This window comes from Empidonax traillii, unplaced genomic scaffold, assembly GCF_003031625.1.
Source record: "Empidonax traillii isolate 1590-97213 ecotype Southwest subspecies unplaced genomic scaffold, ASM303162v1 scaffold798:size368312, whole genome shotgun sequence".
Taxonomy (NCBI): domain Eukaryota; kingdom Metazoa; phylum Chordata; class Aves; order Passeriformes; family Tyrannidae; genus Empidonax; species Empidonax traillii.
Window position 1 is genome coordinate 211,551 of NW_020955991.1, and position 16,405 is coordinate 227,955.

The 16,405-nt window shown below is 41.4% G+C and overlaps 1 protein-coding gene across 3 annotated transcripts in view; it reads right to left on the reverse strand.

Annotated features, from left to right (window-relative positions):
• Positions 1-13,394, reverse strand: part of CDK19 (cyclin dependent kinase 19) — a 112,429-nt gene extending 99,035 nt beyond the window's left edge. Inside the window, exon 1 of one of the 3 annotated variants that reach the window (XM_027901559.1) lies at positions 13,130-13,394. In XM_027901559.1, coding sequence (XP_027757360.1) covers positions 13,130-13,218 — 89 coding nt within the window. In that variant the 5' untranslated portion in view covers positions 13,219-13,394. Of the gene's footprint in view, positions 1-13,079 lie in introns of all 3 variants that reach the window. The other 2 variants (XM_027901560.1, XM_027901558.1) reach the window with 2 other exon arrangements.
• Between the last annotated feature and the right edge of the window lie 3,011 nt (positions 13,395-16,405).

A 16,405-nucleotide genomic window follows, 5' to 3' on the forward strand; every position in this document is an offset into this window, starting at 1 on the left:
ACTTCAAGTCCCCTTATCCAAAACTAGGGGTTAAATGTTAAAATCAACATTGCTTCTAGTTTCAGAAGCATTACAATTCATGCTGTTTTAAAAGGGATTAACTTTTTATGAAAACGGAACTGCTGATATGAGATACTGCCCTCCTGAAAACTTCCCATCTCTGTATTTCAGATTGCTGTAGGCAGCATCCAAATGCAAGGGTGCTCATGCATATCGGCAATTATTGAGAACATCCCTCCATTATAAAAACTTGGTCTTCAAGATTAAGCTTTTCTCCCTCATGAATAAATATCCAATTCTGCAATCCCTATGGTTAACGTTAACATTTTAATTTGTACAGTGCAAAGAAAAACTCTCTCCCTCTTGCCCCAAAAACTTGTACTCAGGGGTTTATGTCCAGTTGCAGTATTCAAAAGGGAAAATGAAAATATGATTACTTCTTCTTGGTAACACTTTCAGTTCCCATTTTCCAAATGCTTTAGAAAGAACAAAGTATCAAGTTCACTTTAGAAGAATGCAGTTCAGAAGATTTAGAGTAATTACATTTCAAAGGAGCTAAACTGTCTTAACTATAGCAATTGTACTTCAGAGACCTCCCATCATAGGAGAAACTACTTTACAAACAAGTCAGTGGAAAACTAGAAACAACTTGCCCAAGACCATAAGAAAGTATTTGAAAATAGTACATGGTTCAAACTATTGTTTTATCCCTATTATTCAAATTTTAAAACTTTCCGTGATGGTTCCTCTTGAATTTACAGATAATTTAACATAAATCCAAACTTCAGAAATAATTATCCACATCAAGGAACTAGCTTGAAAGACTACAATCACTCTGAAGCTACAACTGTGACTATCACATCAGTTAACACAGATATTATCATTACAGTATCTATTAATAATAACTCTCTTAAATTAAGTACACAATACCATAATTAAATAATAATTAAAGTGCCCATTTTCTTAAACAAAAAAGTGCATCATAAAAACATTCTGACACCTAGTTGAAAAAAAAAGTAATAGAAAACAACAACAATTCACCCTTGTGACGACACTAAAGGAATTTAAGCATTTGTGACTTTGTAGGACAAAGCCTGGGAACACTGTGGAGTTCAGCGTCCTTCACTGCCTGGAACACAACGTCCATACAGGTATCTGGTTACGCTCTGATCACTTTGTTTAACTGCTGCCAGGCAGCGTAAAGTTAATCACTCAGCAGGAGATCATGGAGAGTTGCAAACTTCCCCCCACCAAGAACAGGCAAAACCATGACCTTGGAGCACAGCTGGAAGCCAACGGAAAAACTCATCTGGAACACGGCAGCCTAAACTGATCACTGACTGGTTACCTTTTGCAAGCTGCTCAGATTTAATCCTACACATAGCACATGGCCATAGCCCTTTACAAAGGTAAAACTACCAAAAAAATGTGTCTATGACTGACTGGAAAAAGAGACCTAAATCCTTCCCAAAAACTGATTAATTCTTACACTTTAGTGTTTTTTATGCTTATAGAAACAGTCATTAAGCCAAAAGAACTACGAGATCAAAAAAATCCCCATATGGTGTCACTGGGGTGCATGTTCAACAGACTAGGAAAGTAATTTTCTTTTACCATTATCCTCCAACCGTATCAAGCCTTATCCAGTCAGCAGTTCAGCCAACTCCTTTTCATCCACACAGCAACCAGCCACAAATGGCAGAAGTTGTGAATCTGAAGGCCGATCTTAATTTATTTCTAGCCAACAGTATACATGTTGAACTTCAATGCATTTACATTAGTTCGTTTTGAGAGCTACATAAGAAACTCAACATATAAAACAGTAAGGATGGTAAGCAAAAATTTAAAAGAAATCCACAACCACATGAGTTCTTTAAAAGCACTGATAAGATTTTCTGTTATTAAAAAAATATGCCTTTTCCCAGCTATGATTTCACTAGACTGGGAGTGAGAAGTAGAGGTCTCTTAATATCAGTGTGAGAAGACTGGGGCTATTCCAGCACCACTGCACATAACCTAACTATACCCTCTTTCCTTTATTCCAGTAGTTTCTAATTCAGAAAACTGAAAGCAAATCTTTGTAGAACAGATACCTTCTAATTGTTAAAAAAATTACAGACTATTTCACATTACAGCCACAGACGTATCTTTAAGATCTCTGTAATAACAGACCACTGGAATTTTATTAACCTTAACCTTATTAAAATTTAGCCTTTAAACTATAATAATAAAACTTTGAATTTGTACAGAAAGAAAGCACAACTTCAGTCACTGCCACCCTCACACCAAATTTATTGATGAAGTTTCACAGAGATTTCAATCAGTTGTGGGGATGCTGCCATTGCTAAAATAAGACTGGCTCCAAAGCATCTGAGTGACTGAGAACTGTGAATTTCATACAATTTATGACAGATTGGGCTAAGTGGACTTGTCAGCCTGTTTGTAAAAATAAAAACTTTAGTCTTCCAATTAAACCTTGAAAGCTTTAAAATTATTCTGCTGCTCCAGATAATTTCTTCCAGCATTTGCTATATTACAGGAGAGGATAGAGCTGTACCTGATTTTATTTCTTTACAGACAGCCTTGATTACAGATAATGAATAGATTTAGGAAATACCTCCATTCCAGAAAGGATACTGCATGTGAGGAGTTGCTACCTTAAAACAAGGAACAGCAGCAGCAAGGAGCAAAATACCTCTGAAATAAAGATTAGACAACCGCTTAATTATCAGTGAATTATGTATCAAGGCCACAGACACAGAGTCCTTTAGACTACGCCAAAAAAGAATCTGCTGTTTGCTTCATAAAATCATCTAAGAAGAATACTTACAAATAACATTAAGTGCGAAGAACATTAGCTGTCTGGTTTTGGACTTTTGTAACTACAGGTCCTGAAGCCAGGACTACACAGCCCAGCTTAATGTGCATTACGTCCCTTTCTCTGTAGTGCTAAATCTGGCTAAATACTGCAGCTTTATTTCTTTGGGATCTTTTTGGCAAGAACATATTTGTAACATCAGATGTATATTTTTTTCTAAATTCTTATAATATATGAGGTTCAGTTATAGCAGAATAAACAAAATTATCAACTCAATGTAAAACCTATCAGAAAGACAATGGCCTAAAAGCTGCAGTTACTCAGTTTTCCTTTTTTTGGCCCATGACACAATCAAGCACTTCTTCTTATACACCTGAAAGCCCATATTTATCAGAGACATATTACAAGTTTTCTGTCTTCTTTTCCTTCAGACTTCCTAGTTCAAACCATCTACGGTAAAATTTTTGATTCTCAGAGCTAGACCTATGTGAAAGCTTACTAACACAATGTGGATGTAATTCTTAAATAAGTAAATTGGCCTAGAGATACAAAAGCTGCAACCCAGATCAAGATCCAAATTCTGTATGCACAGTGAGAAAGAGCACATTTGTTACAGTTGGAAAGTTGCAAAAACTTTGAAAAAACATCCTCACAAGAAGGTATAAGGGCCAGAATGAAACTCCATGAAGTCACCACGAGCTCTAATTTAACTCACTCTGAAACATAAAAAAAAATAGGGAAAAAAATCATCATTTTTGATGGGTTTTTGAGTGAAGACTCTCCACTTTGTTTTCTTCACTTCAGTGTGAGAGGATTAGGATTTCACAAGCTTAGATGCCTTTATTCCAGCCACTAAGAGAGTCTGGCTACTTCTCAACAAAAAATAAGGCTTTTAGTCAGCAATCATCCTACCCTGTCCTGGAGAAAGCGAGCCATCTTCTGCTTCCTTTGAACTTTAAAACTGCATGTCTCATAGTCAGAATAGGTTTCTCTCACACTCCTTCTGAGGTTTAAGAGCACTGCTTGGATGAAGTTTTATGCTGTTTTTTCCTATCACTGAAGTCAAGCTGAAGGTAGAGTAAATGGCATTCAACTTGTAACAGTCTCTTGGTTGTTCTGAACTGAAGGTCAAACTAAATTTGGCAATTTGTCTACCCCTGTTTCTCATTTGGAGCATGACAGAACTGGGCAAGGAACAACTGGTTATCCAGTACAATGACTGGTTTTAATCAAAAGATATGAACATAACTTTTAAGTCGACAAGGTCCAGGAAAACAGGGCAACAACTGATAGAGAAACTCTGTTTCAGGAATAGACACATTTGAAGACATGGGTGACCCCCACTCTCAACTGCACTAGTGATAATGAACTAAAGGAATGAAAATGGCATTTCCCAATGTGCAAAGTGTTAAATCTTAGCATGAACCCGTGATAATTCATGGAGTATTAACACAGGTGAGCATTTTCTCCAAACACCTTTGAATTTGCAGAATTCGTGAGCCATAAGAAGCGTCTTCCTCAAAACAACATACTTAGGAGTCAAACAATTAATCTCATGCTGCTAGAATCGTCACGCATGAGTGACCTTTCCATCATCAGATCTCTTCAGGCTCTCAGACCCCACACTACTACCAATGAGGTGGGAGAGTCAAGGAAAACTGCAGTCAAAGCAGAATCCCAGCATTACCTGTGTGAATGCTTCCAAATGCTCTAATAAAGACAGCAAAAGAAAGGAGGAACAAAAAGCCAGAAAACCTTCTGGCCACATAAAAAGGATTGATTCTTCCTGCAACTAATGCATGAGGAAACCAGATATATTGCTTCAAAATAGTGAAGCATACCTCTGGATGTAGTTTCCATTCCAGCAGATCTAGCTTCTGCCTCCAAGTCAATTGCCTGTGACACTTATTTTCACTTAGCTGCGAAAAGAAATCAATGGCATCTTCTACTTAAGTCAGCACAGAGTGAACAAAAAAATAATCATACCGCACGCAAGGCCCAGTTTATGGGAACACATTTAAAGCGATATTGTCCGAGGCTTTCCCCAGTTCATATCTGTGCTCTTATTTAGCCCAGAACCCTTACACTTAAGTAAGCAATCTGACATTGCCAGCACACACAGGAAGCTACAGCCACTGCTTTGCCTACTGAAAAGCCGAACCACAGTGTGGTTTCACCTACCAGGCAAACAACTCTAGAATATACCAGGATCATGAACTTTGTAGAAAACAGATGACAACAGAGGCAAAAACATACGAGTTATACAGTGGCCTCATCTGAAAATATTTTTTTTAAGATTGCTAATCCCAGGAAAGACAGAAGCAAACATGAACAATATTCTTCAGAGATCCACTATTACAGTAATCCCAGCTCCTCCAATCTTTCTCACAACCAGAAAAGTCAGCCCTGCTTTCCAATAAAGTAAAATTAAATAAACAAAAAAACCCCCACACCAACCAAAAAACCCAACCCACACTTACAGACTTGCATTTTGAAAAAGTCGGTTAACACTATCTCTACAACATTCCTTCCCTTTCAGTCTTATTACATACACTAATAATTCATAGGCTCTCAAAAAACCCCCACTGCCAAATGAAAGGCTGTGCTCCCACAGAAAAGTCTAAGAAAATATTAATTAAAAATTCAGATAGAGAAGTTAAGTATCAATTGATTTAAAGACTCTTAGGATTTTAACAGAAACTAATTTTTTATTTAAAAGATATCTGAATTTTTTTTCTTCTTGAATCTGTTGAGATAGTGAACTTCACAGGAGGCATAATAATTTCTAGTATCATCACAACTAGCACTGTTATCTGTCAGTCATCTAACTTTCAGTCAAGTGAACCATGTAAACCAAGCCCTCAGAGCTGGGAGGTCCTTTATAAACTTAAATTATTTAGATAACATGAAACTCATAAGTCAAGTCAAAACAATAAACTTCTTGTATTTGCTATACAAGTAGAAACTGTTCTTCATTTCCTAAAGTCACATACTGAGTTATCCAGTTTATTCTAAAAGTAGTTGTTCTGGACCAATTTCAGCATTCCTTCAGGCAATCACGCTGTTATTGAAACAAATAAATCTTTTTTAAGTTCTAACACTTTATTTCAGTAAAAAAAAAAAAAAATGCAGCCTATGTCAGCTCTCAAATGCCACCAAGGAAGCTCAAGAAATGACGTATCTTTGGAAGTTGAACGTAAGAGCTGCCAATCACTTCTGCTAGCAATTCCTTCCCTTCCAATCACACACAGACTATTCCTTCTCCTCAACTGAACACAAAGCAGCAGCCAGCACATGCAAACAGAATCTTACTTGACAACACAGAACTCACTAGTTAAATACAGAGGAGAAAGACTTGGGTCAGAAGACACCTATGCAAGTCAAGAGCTTGATTAAGATCACAGAAGAAGCAAACGAGCCATTTCAGTAGGTATTTTCAAAACATACAGGAAAATTTAATGTTACTGATAAATCTCTAACACAATTTGGTTGGGACATTCCACAGAAATTCTGGTAACTTGTGCAAACATGTTGTGAATCAGGGCAATTTCTGGGGCTTGGGGTAGTGTTGTGAATCAGGGCAATTTCTGGGGCTTGGGGTTTTCGCTGATTTTGGTTTCTTTTTAAATCATGCACGATGTGAAAATAACCATGCTGAAAATAAATTTATGAAAGGAACTTCTACACTTCTACCTACAATATAACAGATTAGACTGGATGACCCAGAAATACACCAACATATTAAATTTCTATGTCAAGTAGTTCACATGAGAAGTATTTAGTTTCTGACCTAGCCCCTGTTCTACCGTGCTTTGCCGGGGGGGGGGGCGGGGGCAGAAAGGAATCTTTTTCCCCCCCTCAAGTTCTTTACTTCCTTTTCCTGCAGCACTACTAGAAAACTCCTAACCCCCTCACTCAATAACACAAAACTTCTTATTCTCCTCACTTCTTAAAAAAATAAACACCACTAAACTTTCATAGGTTTTCCTTCACAGCTTATTATGGGCTAATTTATGTATGACTCTTCCTCTGCAAGCTTGGTAAAAATCTTCATCTCTTCCTCTAAAACACAACCTCTTCTACATTTCATTCACCTCCTTTCTTCCTCAAGCTCCTACCAGCACCACACCACCTTTTTGCTTGCCACAGTAGCAAATAAAACGTCAGCTGAATGCAATTTGCTTTCTGAAAGGCAATGATGAGCTTTACAGCTCATTTCTGCACTTAAATTTCAGGGTGAGTAACAGAGAAAGGACAAAATAGCCACGGGAGAGACCATGTGCAAGAGTCTGTGGGAAGCAATAAAAACTACTCATCACCACTTGCACTATCTCTTGGGCAGGAAGCAAGGCCATGGTATAGTTGCACCAGCAGCTTTCAGTAAGGCACAATTATGACTACTATTTATCTCTTCCTAGACTGGGGACTTTTCTATTAGAATGCCTTACAGGCAACTAGTTAGACAGGTTTGGTTTAGTTCTGCTGCTTCTTCTCAGACATATTGAGAGCATTCAGTGGTAATAAGTATTTTCATACAGGTAAATCTAGTACTTAGGTTTACTTGGGTTTTGAGAGATTATAGCAAAGCATAAACACCTTCAGCATAAAAACCTTCAGGTGTTTTATACCTTCTAGCTAAGGAGTTTCATCAGAGGAAAAAAAAATAACCTAAAAGTGGGCAGCAAACCACCGCCTTTAAGTACCATAACTAATAGAGATTTTGCTGCAGAGAGGCGGTAATTGTTCAGGATCAAATATCATTGCGTTCCGACTTTGGTCAATAATTCTGTGATTTAGCCTCTCGCAGGTTTACATTAGTAAACAGCAACTGCAGCTGAAGACTCAAATTACTCACATTTGAGACGTCAAATAGAGGAAATAAGACATAAATACATAAACTATTATAGACCCTCAAATATCTTACAAGTATGAACTCGCATCGCTGCATAATATTCCAGTTTAACATTCAAGGGAGTACAATCCCACATCAATGAATTTCCTCTCTCCTAACAGCAAACGTAACTGCAGTACTCATTCCCCTGTGATTTTACCACCAACATTGTTCATTTCTACCATTTAACTAACTTGAGCGCAAGTTGCCTCTCCTGACAAAATCCTGCTATTTAAGTTTTTATGCAATTTAAGTTTTACAGAATAACAGTGCAGGGAGAACAGTACACAAATTAATTGTTACATGAATACTGATTTAGGAGATCGAGTGGATTACTTTTGCTGCTTCTACACTTTAAGTTTTCTAACACCACACTGATCGGAGTCATAAGTGTGACCAGATTTAACATCTGAACAATATCATGATATTAGCAGAAACCCCAAATAGAGCGAGTTTCCCAGGAGAAATTTTGCTTTTGCAATGGAGCCATGCCTCACAGCAGGTTATTTTTTTCTCCCTTAATATTTTCCCACTTTTGCTTCAAACAAATAAGAGTCATCAAGTAAAAAAACTAAAACAAAAAAGGTTACACAGCCAGAACCACAAGCAGCATTCCTATGTTAGATTATATACTTGCCTTGGCTATGTAATTCATTCTTCTTTCTCATCCTATGCTCTGCCTGTCAAAGAACACTTTGGGTAGGAAGAAATTTTAAATATCTAGTTCCAACTTCCCTGCCATGTGCGGGGACACCTTTCACTAGACCAGGTTGCTCAAAGCCCCATCGAACCTGATCTTCAACACTGCCACAAATGAGATACTCGATTCTTATGTGGACTTGAAAGCTGTAAGTCAAGAACTTTACATCAATGACTCTGCACACTAGTATCAGTCCAAGGAGGAAAATAGCCTCTCCTTCTCAGTTACAAACTTCCAGTACTGAAAAACAGGGGAGAGAGAAGGGAAAGAATATTTCATTTGTCTTCCCATTCCTACGCCTGTACGCCACATTTTTGGACTTGAGTCACTGTTACCCAATTTCCAAAAGGGAACTCCATATTAGGCAGACAAAGTGAAACCTGTTTTATATCAACTGTACTGTTAATGTACCTGTAACTTCCAAACAATAAAGTAACCTGCCAAGTTACAAATAGTGGCTTCCTCTTTTTTTTAAAAAAAAGTATATTACTACAGTAGCATATAAATTTAGACACTTTGTTAACTGATACATTGTACATTACAGGGTAGTGCCAAACCTGTCATACTTGCCAAAGGGTAACATGGCAAAAGGGCCTGCCAGGGCAGCACCAGCTACTGAGCAGGTGGTGAGCCTGGGAACTGCCCAGGATACAAACCCTGGCGCTTCTGCTGCCATCGTTCTGAAAGCTGATCACTCCATATTTCTGTCATTCCCTCCATAACAAGATAAAAAAACATATACTTGCTTTTTGAAAGGTGTTTTGAAACATACAGATTAAAATGAATTTAAAATTTTTTTCTTTCCAAGTAGCTATATAAATAATATTTTTAATAACCTGTTCCCAAACCCAGGTAGCAAGTCAAAGAAAAATAAAATAACCACAGATTGTGAGAAAACAGTCGGCTCAACTGTTTATTTAAAGGTAAGCAGAAGCAGCAATAACTAGAAAGGTTTTATTCACATGAAGATTCCAGCTTTTGCAAGTGTTGCATCCCCTGCCGCTGCTATAGGATGAGGAACAGAGTGGCCTATTTTCTGCTTGACTCATGCATCCCACTATTCCTTGCGCTCCCGACGAACCAACAGTGGGATCTTTTAAGCTTGCTGACTCATACAAAGATCCTCCTGCAGGTGAACTGACATCCTGGTGAAGGAACAGAAATACTTTGTAGTAGCCTGGACCTAAAGACTGATCATTCTGAAAGAGTAAAAGAAAATAATTCAGGCATACACAACAAACTGCAGAATTTCCAAACCTCGCTTCATCTTAAAAATTGTCTCTTGTATGCAAAGGAGATACAGGAAGTGAAAACAACTACGAACAACAGTGTAGGTTAAACTGTGATCAAAGAAGTGGCAAGGAACACAACGAGGGAAGAGGTAAGGCATGGAATAAAACCACACTTTCCTAATCATAACTGGAAAAATTGCATTCTTTGTTTTACTTAGCAGACATGGATGTGTCCAAAAAAAAGAGCTAAAAACTTGACATATGATTGCAATGCTGTTGTCAGAGTCTTATATCATGATTTACACCCTCTAAGCCACTGGTCCAGTTTCAGCGTATACTGAAATAAACCATATATAAATACCTATTTTCTACCCCTTCCAGACTACAAAGATATTAATGAAAGTTTCACAAACCCAGGTGCCTGATTTAGCTAAATGTGTAACACAGGTAGTACCTCTAGACCTCATCAGACTACACAAACACTACTGAAGTAAATAGAAGCTGCAGGTGCTCAACGTCTTTAAAAACTTGTTCATGCAGTGCATGGAAATGCCACACTAACATTGTTCAAATCTGTCTATTTGGAAAAAAAAAAATTGTCTCTTAACTTTCATAGCAATAAGTTAGCTCACTAGAAACATGCCCAAATGATATTCTACTCCAGGCTGAAAAAGCCAAACTAAGCTGTTACTTTGTCAAAAAACTGCTTTGTGCCCAAACCATTCATGGAAATCTAAGCAGTGCAAACACTTTTTTTACAAGCATTTTATCGAACAGCTTGCCAAGCTCCGTATAAACACATTTTACTATTTCATAAACTTTATACGCCAAGTTTTTGAAATGTGAAGTGACAGGCTCTCAGTAGAATTTCTGCAGAGCTACAAGGTTCTTATTGCCCTCAGGCCCCTGAGACCGTAAATTGACTATACGAAGCAAGTAGCCAGAATCTCTTCCTTTTTATACAGGAATGCCTTGCAAATTAGAAATACTGAAACAGCCTCTATGACCAGCCATAGAAGAATTCCTTTACACGAGGCTCAAAATGCCTCAGTGATCAGCACACAATAAGTATGCACCTCTGCTAGGTTTCTGTTGGCAACATAGGAGAAAGTTTCTCTCTGTCATTAAAGACCCCTTAAAGTTAAGAACTAATGCTAAATATCCTCCAACCCACAGATATACTTTAGCTAGGTAGTTACATAAGGAAATCATCCTATCTTCATGATTCTGGTTGTTTTCTAAATTTTTTTTCTAATTTGTTCACATCCTACTTTTATCCAAAATCCTAAAGTTACACAAAAGCAACTAAGAGTGAACTCACCAATGCCATAAAAACAAACAAAAATAAATAAAAAAATTAAAAAGAAAGAATAAGCCAGTTTCCAAACTCTGTGAAGTAAAACCCCTTGAGTACAGTTGCATGTGCCATATTATATTACATGTCAATCTATCTGACAGCACTGAAACTTTGCACTTCCGTTTACCAGTTACCTTTCTTAATGGCTCAAGGTCTCCCTTTGATTAGTCCCAGCTCTGACACATAAGCTATCTTTTTATCATGTTTACTTTTGCTTTACTACCACCCATTTGCATTTGAAATACTATTATTACTGTAGGCATTTTGAAGACATGTCCTCTATGGTGCCTTGTAGCACCCATGTAATTCCTGAGATCGTTTACCAGTGCAGATGACGGAAATCAAACAGTTAAGTTATAAACAGACAAAACTCTTTTTTCACTTAACCCAAAGATATTGGAAGAGTTCAGAGGCAGCTGTAATACCTGGAAAAGCTTTAATATTTCCTTTTCAAGTTAGCTACGCTCTAGTATTCCTAAGGTTGCAGAGCAAGCTAGTTAGAATCAGAGCTCATTTCCTGGCATTTAATCCTCCACTGGAATTAGTGTGCTACCTTTCAGTTGTTAATCACTTTGATACTACAGCCTCTTACCTCAGAGTTTAAATTGTCAAGTCACGCATGAATGCAATTTACTCCTACAGAAAACTCCCTCAATTTCTCTGCTAATCTAAAGTAGCAGTGTTCCGTTAACCAATTCCAAAATTTTATGTAAAAGTTGTCACTTTTCCACATTCAGTCTCATCTTTTTCAAAGTTTCAGTTGGCTATAATGGAAGGCTTTAGCCTTTAGCTCTCTGATAGAAAGGGATCACCTCTAATTTGCAAGTACATTTTATTGGACTTTATAGTATGTGGAGAACACTTCTGCAAATGTAGTCTATGTTTGTGCACTAATCACACTCCACGGTGATAAAGGGCTTAACGGCTCTTCTGAAAGCAAAGGGTTGTATTTGGAACCCACACCTGGACTGCTCCCCTTCAACAACTGCACACCAGCCAAGCAATCCCAAATTGCAATCTGAGCTCCCCACCGCTTTCTCAACCACAGCGCATGGAAGTGCATCTATGAAATATCTACCCCATGGTGCAAGCTCTCTCTTCCCCAGGGAAGGGGAGGAACCCTTGCTTATCCAACGTACATGGACTTAATGGCTAAATGACCTCTTTGGATCTCGCTACCAGCCAGGTGTTTGAGACAGGTGTATCGTGCTCTCTCATGGGAAACTGATGGAGACACACCTCCCACACACCTGTGCGTGGGTACTGGGCAGAAGCTGCCAGTTCTGCTGGCAAAGATTATCCCAGACACGCCATCAAGCCAAGCCTGCTCGGCTCTGGGTTCAGTGGGGTACCTGGGGCTGGGACCAGACCAGGGACCAACACACGTCCCGGGAGCTTCCCGGGCCACTCGGGCGGGAGCATCTGGGGAGCAGCGGTCGGTAGTCAGGTGCTCGTGGCATCAAACTTGCTCGCTTTCCAATCCCCTGCGAGTTCTCAAAGCAGAATGTCAAAGCACGAACGTGGTCACACAAAAGATGAAAGGCAGCGACCTGAAACACGGCGTGAAAACCCAAAGGCGACCCCAAAGGGCACAGCCGGCTGTCACCGCATCACGAGGGATGGAGGGGGGTGGAGCGCGGACAGAGAGGGACGAGGTTTAGGTTGGACATTAAGGATAATTTCTTCAGAGGAAGAGCGATTAGACATTGGAATGAACTGCGCTGGGAGGTGGTGGAGTCACCGTCCCCGGAGATATTTAAGGAAAGACTGGACATGACACCCAGCGCCGTGGTCTAGTTGACAAGGGGGTGTTCGGTCATAGGTTGGACTCGACGATCTCAGAAGTCTTTTCCAACCTAACTGACTATGATTCTGAGCAGCCGGGCACCGACCCCCGGGGCCGGGGCACCAGGGCCCGCTCACGGCGCGGGCGGGGGATGGCCAGGCGGGCTCTGCGCTCCATCCCCGCGCTGCCACAAACTTTCCGGGGAGGGAGGGAAAAGAGGGGAGCGGAGGGCGCCGGCGCGAGGTAGGGGGGAAAAGGAGGGGGCAAGGAAGGGGGTACTCGGCGCGGCCCTTACCCGTCCTTGCGGCGGGCCTTGTAGACGTGCCCGTAGGTGCCTCTGCCCACCTTGCATCCCTCGTACTCGAACAGGTCCTCCACCCGCTCGCGCTCGGCCGCCAGCTTCGACTTGAACTCGTAGTCCATGTCTCGCCCATGGGCGGGGAGGGACGGGCGGACAGGGGGACGCGGCGGCCCGATCAGCACCCGCGGCTGGCGGAGCCCCCTCCCGGCGCCGCCATGTCTGGGGCTCGGTGGGGGCGGCGGGCGGGGGGGGTGGGGTACGGGGGGCGGTTTGTTTTTGTTTTGGTTTGGGGCTTCTCGCCGGGGGGGGAGGGGGGGAGCGCTCCGCCGCCGCCACCCGCTTCAACTGGGCTCCTCGCGGCGCGGCGCGAGGGCTGCCGGGAGTCGTAGTGCGACTGCGGACGCCGGCCCCGCCGACGAGGGCGGGAACGCCGCGGCGCCAGAACTACAACTCCCGGCATGCCTCGGGAGGCATTGGCCGGGCGGCGTCGGCGCACTGCCCTCCCCGGAGACAGCGGAGCGTTTCAGCGGCCGCTGGGAACTTGCTGACTCTTCACATTGCGGGCAGAGGCGGGAGCGGCGACCGCGGCCGGACGCCGCGCCTCTGGCTGGCAGGGAGGGACGGAGGGGTGTAGGGCGGAAAGGACGGAGTACACTAACCGCACGCTGTGGGGGGCTGAATAGTGCGGCGACTTGTTTATCTCGCCAGCTGCCACTCACGGCTTGGCCCCGCCCCCCGGAGCTTGCTGCCCTGTGATTGGTCGGCCCGCCCCCCGTGCCGCTGGCGGGGAGGGGCCGGTGCCGGCCCCGCGGGCTGTGGCGCTGCGGGTCCATGTTGGAATCGGGAATTCTCAGGGGCTCGGGACGGACAGATGCTGCTGAATAAACCGACCGTTCATAGGAATATAGAGGCAGATACAGCGTTTGCGCTCAGATACACTCCAGGCGTATTGCTGTGTCTTTATGATCCGATGCCACAGCAAGGCTATGCCTCTTCAGCCCCAAGTGGATTTTTAGACAAAACGCGGCGTTGCTGTGAGGTTCAGATTTAATGCAAAGTACTTTGAGATCGCAGAAACACTGAAGCCTCTTAACATTATGTCTCGGGCTCTCAGGGTTTTTTTTGTGAAAACCATCACTCTCTGCAAGCATATTTGCATTATGGAAGTGCCACACAGAGCTAAACAAATATGAAGAATCACAACAAATCACAGAATCAGTTAGATTGGAAAATACCTCTGGGGTCATCGAGTCCAACCTATGACTGAACATTTCCGTATGAACTAGATGGTGGCACTAAGCTCCACATACAATCGTCCCTTAAACACCTCCAGGGATGGTGACTCCACCATCTCCCCGGGCAGCCTATGCCAAGGTCTAATTATGCTTTCTGTGAACAAATTCTTCCCAAAGTCTAGCCTAAACCTTCCATGGCACAGCTTAAGACTTTGCACTCTTGTCCTATCACTAGTTACCTGGGAGAAGAAGTCGACCCCCTGCTGGGTACAAACTCCTTCCAGATAGTTGTTGAGAGTGATAAGGTCAGCCCTGAGATGACCTTACACAACCTGAAGGTTACATCCTGCCCTAAAAGCAAGTGACAATCCCCACCTTGTGTATTCAACATTAGAGTACAACAGCCAGCAGCAAGTGAATGAAGCAGAATTAAATTAGAGGAGGGGAGAGTACACATGGAAGCTGCCCATATACAGACACGGCCTTGATTCATCACCTGCCCAGCCAGTGTTAGTTACCTCAGTGGAAAGTTTTTCCACACGCCGGATGGGAGGAGTGGAGGAGCTGAGCTGATGAGAAGCTGTCATTGCTGACAAAGCACAGGGAGATGTCAACTGCTAAGTCATGAGGTCGTAACCAGAAGTTTGCTTCTCAAGGAAAGGCAGGAGTGTAACCATTTTGAGGTGATTATTTCTTCCAGAAGGCAATAGATGATTCAGAATTTCCCTAGTGCCAGGTAACTAGCAACCGAAATTCTCAGAAAATTTCATCACTCCTTTACCAAAATAGTACTTTGCAGAGAACTGCAAGTGCTTTTCTCTGCAGTTCCAGATGTGAATCTTTCTGAACGAGGCCCGATCATTAATTGGCAATTTTCCTAAACAGGAGGAAGAACAGCACTGATCTTTCAACACCAACATTAAAGGCATTTGCTAAATATAGAACTTACCGTTTAAAATTTTGCAAAGCATTCACATCTTTGGTCACCTGGAATTCAAAGCCAACACTTAGAGGAAAGGGACACAGACTGAAAAAAGCAAGCTTGTAGTTACTCTATCCAGATATTTTCAGCCAGTTTTAACAGCAACAGGAATAAAGACTGCCTTGCTGTTGGTAATAATAAACTCTTCAAGTAGTTTGCATTGCCCTCTTTGACCAAAACAATAGCCATTATTGCCCATTTTCACCACTAAGGCTTTTGGTTTAACTCTTTCAATTCCACCACGTGCTGACATGACTGTCTTTATTGTAATTCATTGTACGTCCACAGCACTGATGAGAGATGGCTAACAGCACCCCCGATTTTGGAAGCCCAGCTAGGCTGGCATTTGTAAGCCAAGGCAGCTTAATTTCCCCTCTACCCTGTACTGTACCCTAGTGTTGCAAGCAACCATTTTATCCCTTCTTCCATAAAGTGATTGTGCTTTGCCAGTGAATGTTTTGGCCCTTGCTGCTGCAATTTATGGAGCAGTGACAATAAATCATCTGAGAGAAAGAGACAGAACAGTACTGTGACATTTCCATTGCTCTTCCAAGCTAGTAAAATGTTGTGATACTGGTAATACGTATTTAATAGCATTCACTTTCCAACGAAAGTGTTTTATTAATTTTATTACTTCTGGTCAGAAGATAAATGACTGTAGCATTTTTAATATGCAATGTCCCCTCATTTGTTTAATTTTGCTGATGCAGAAAGTCTAAGCAGCACTAGCAAAGAAAAGAGAAAATTACAGACTTGCAGATTACAAACAGGATTTTTTTCAGCCTGCCAGCCTAACTGAACATACCTGGTTGTCGCTCATTAGAATCACCATTTCCTCCAAATCTCAAGTCACTGTGGTTAAATAGCGACTGGATAGTTAGAGGTGAAAGATGTTTTAAACAAGACTGAAAGTTGAGGAATTGAATATTCTCACTAGTTCTCTAAAGAGATCTCCAAGACAGATAAGATATGAATTTCTAATGTAAAAAGGAAGAATTTGGTCTGTAATACTTCAGTGTCAAGAAAGTGATACATACAGACCATTTTTCTTTTTTGTAGATTGCCTTGCACTTAAAATACACTCCTATTTTCTTTTCAGCTTG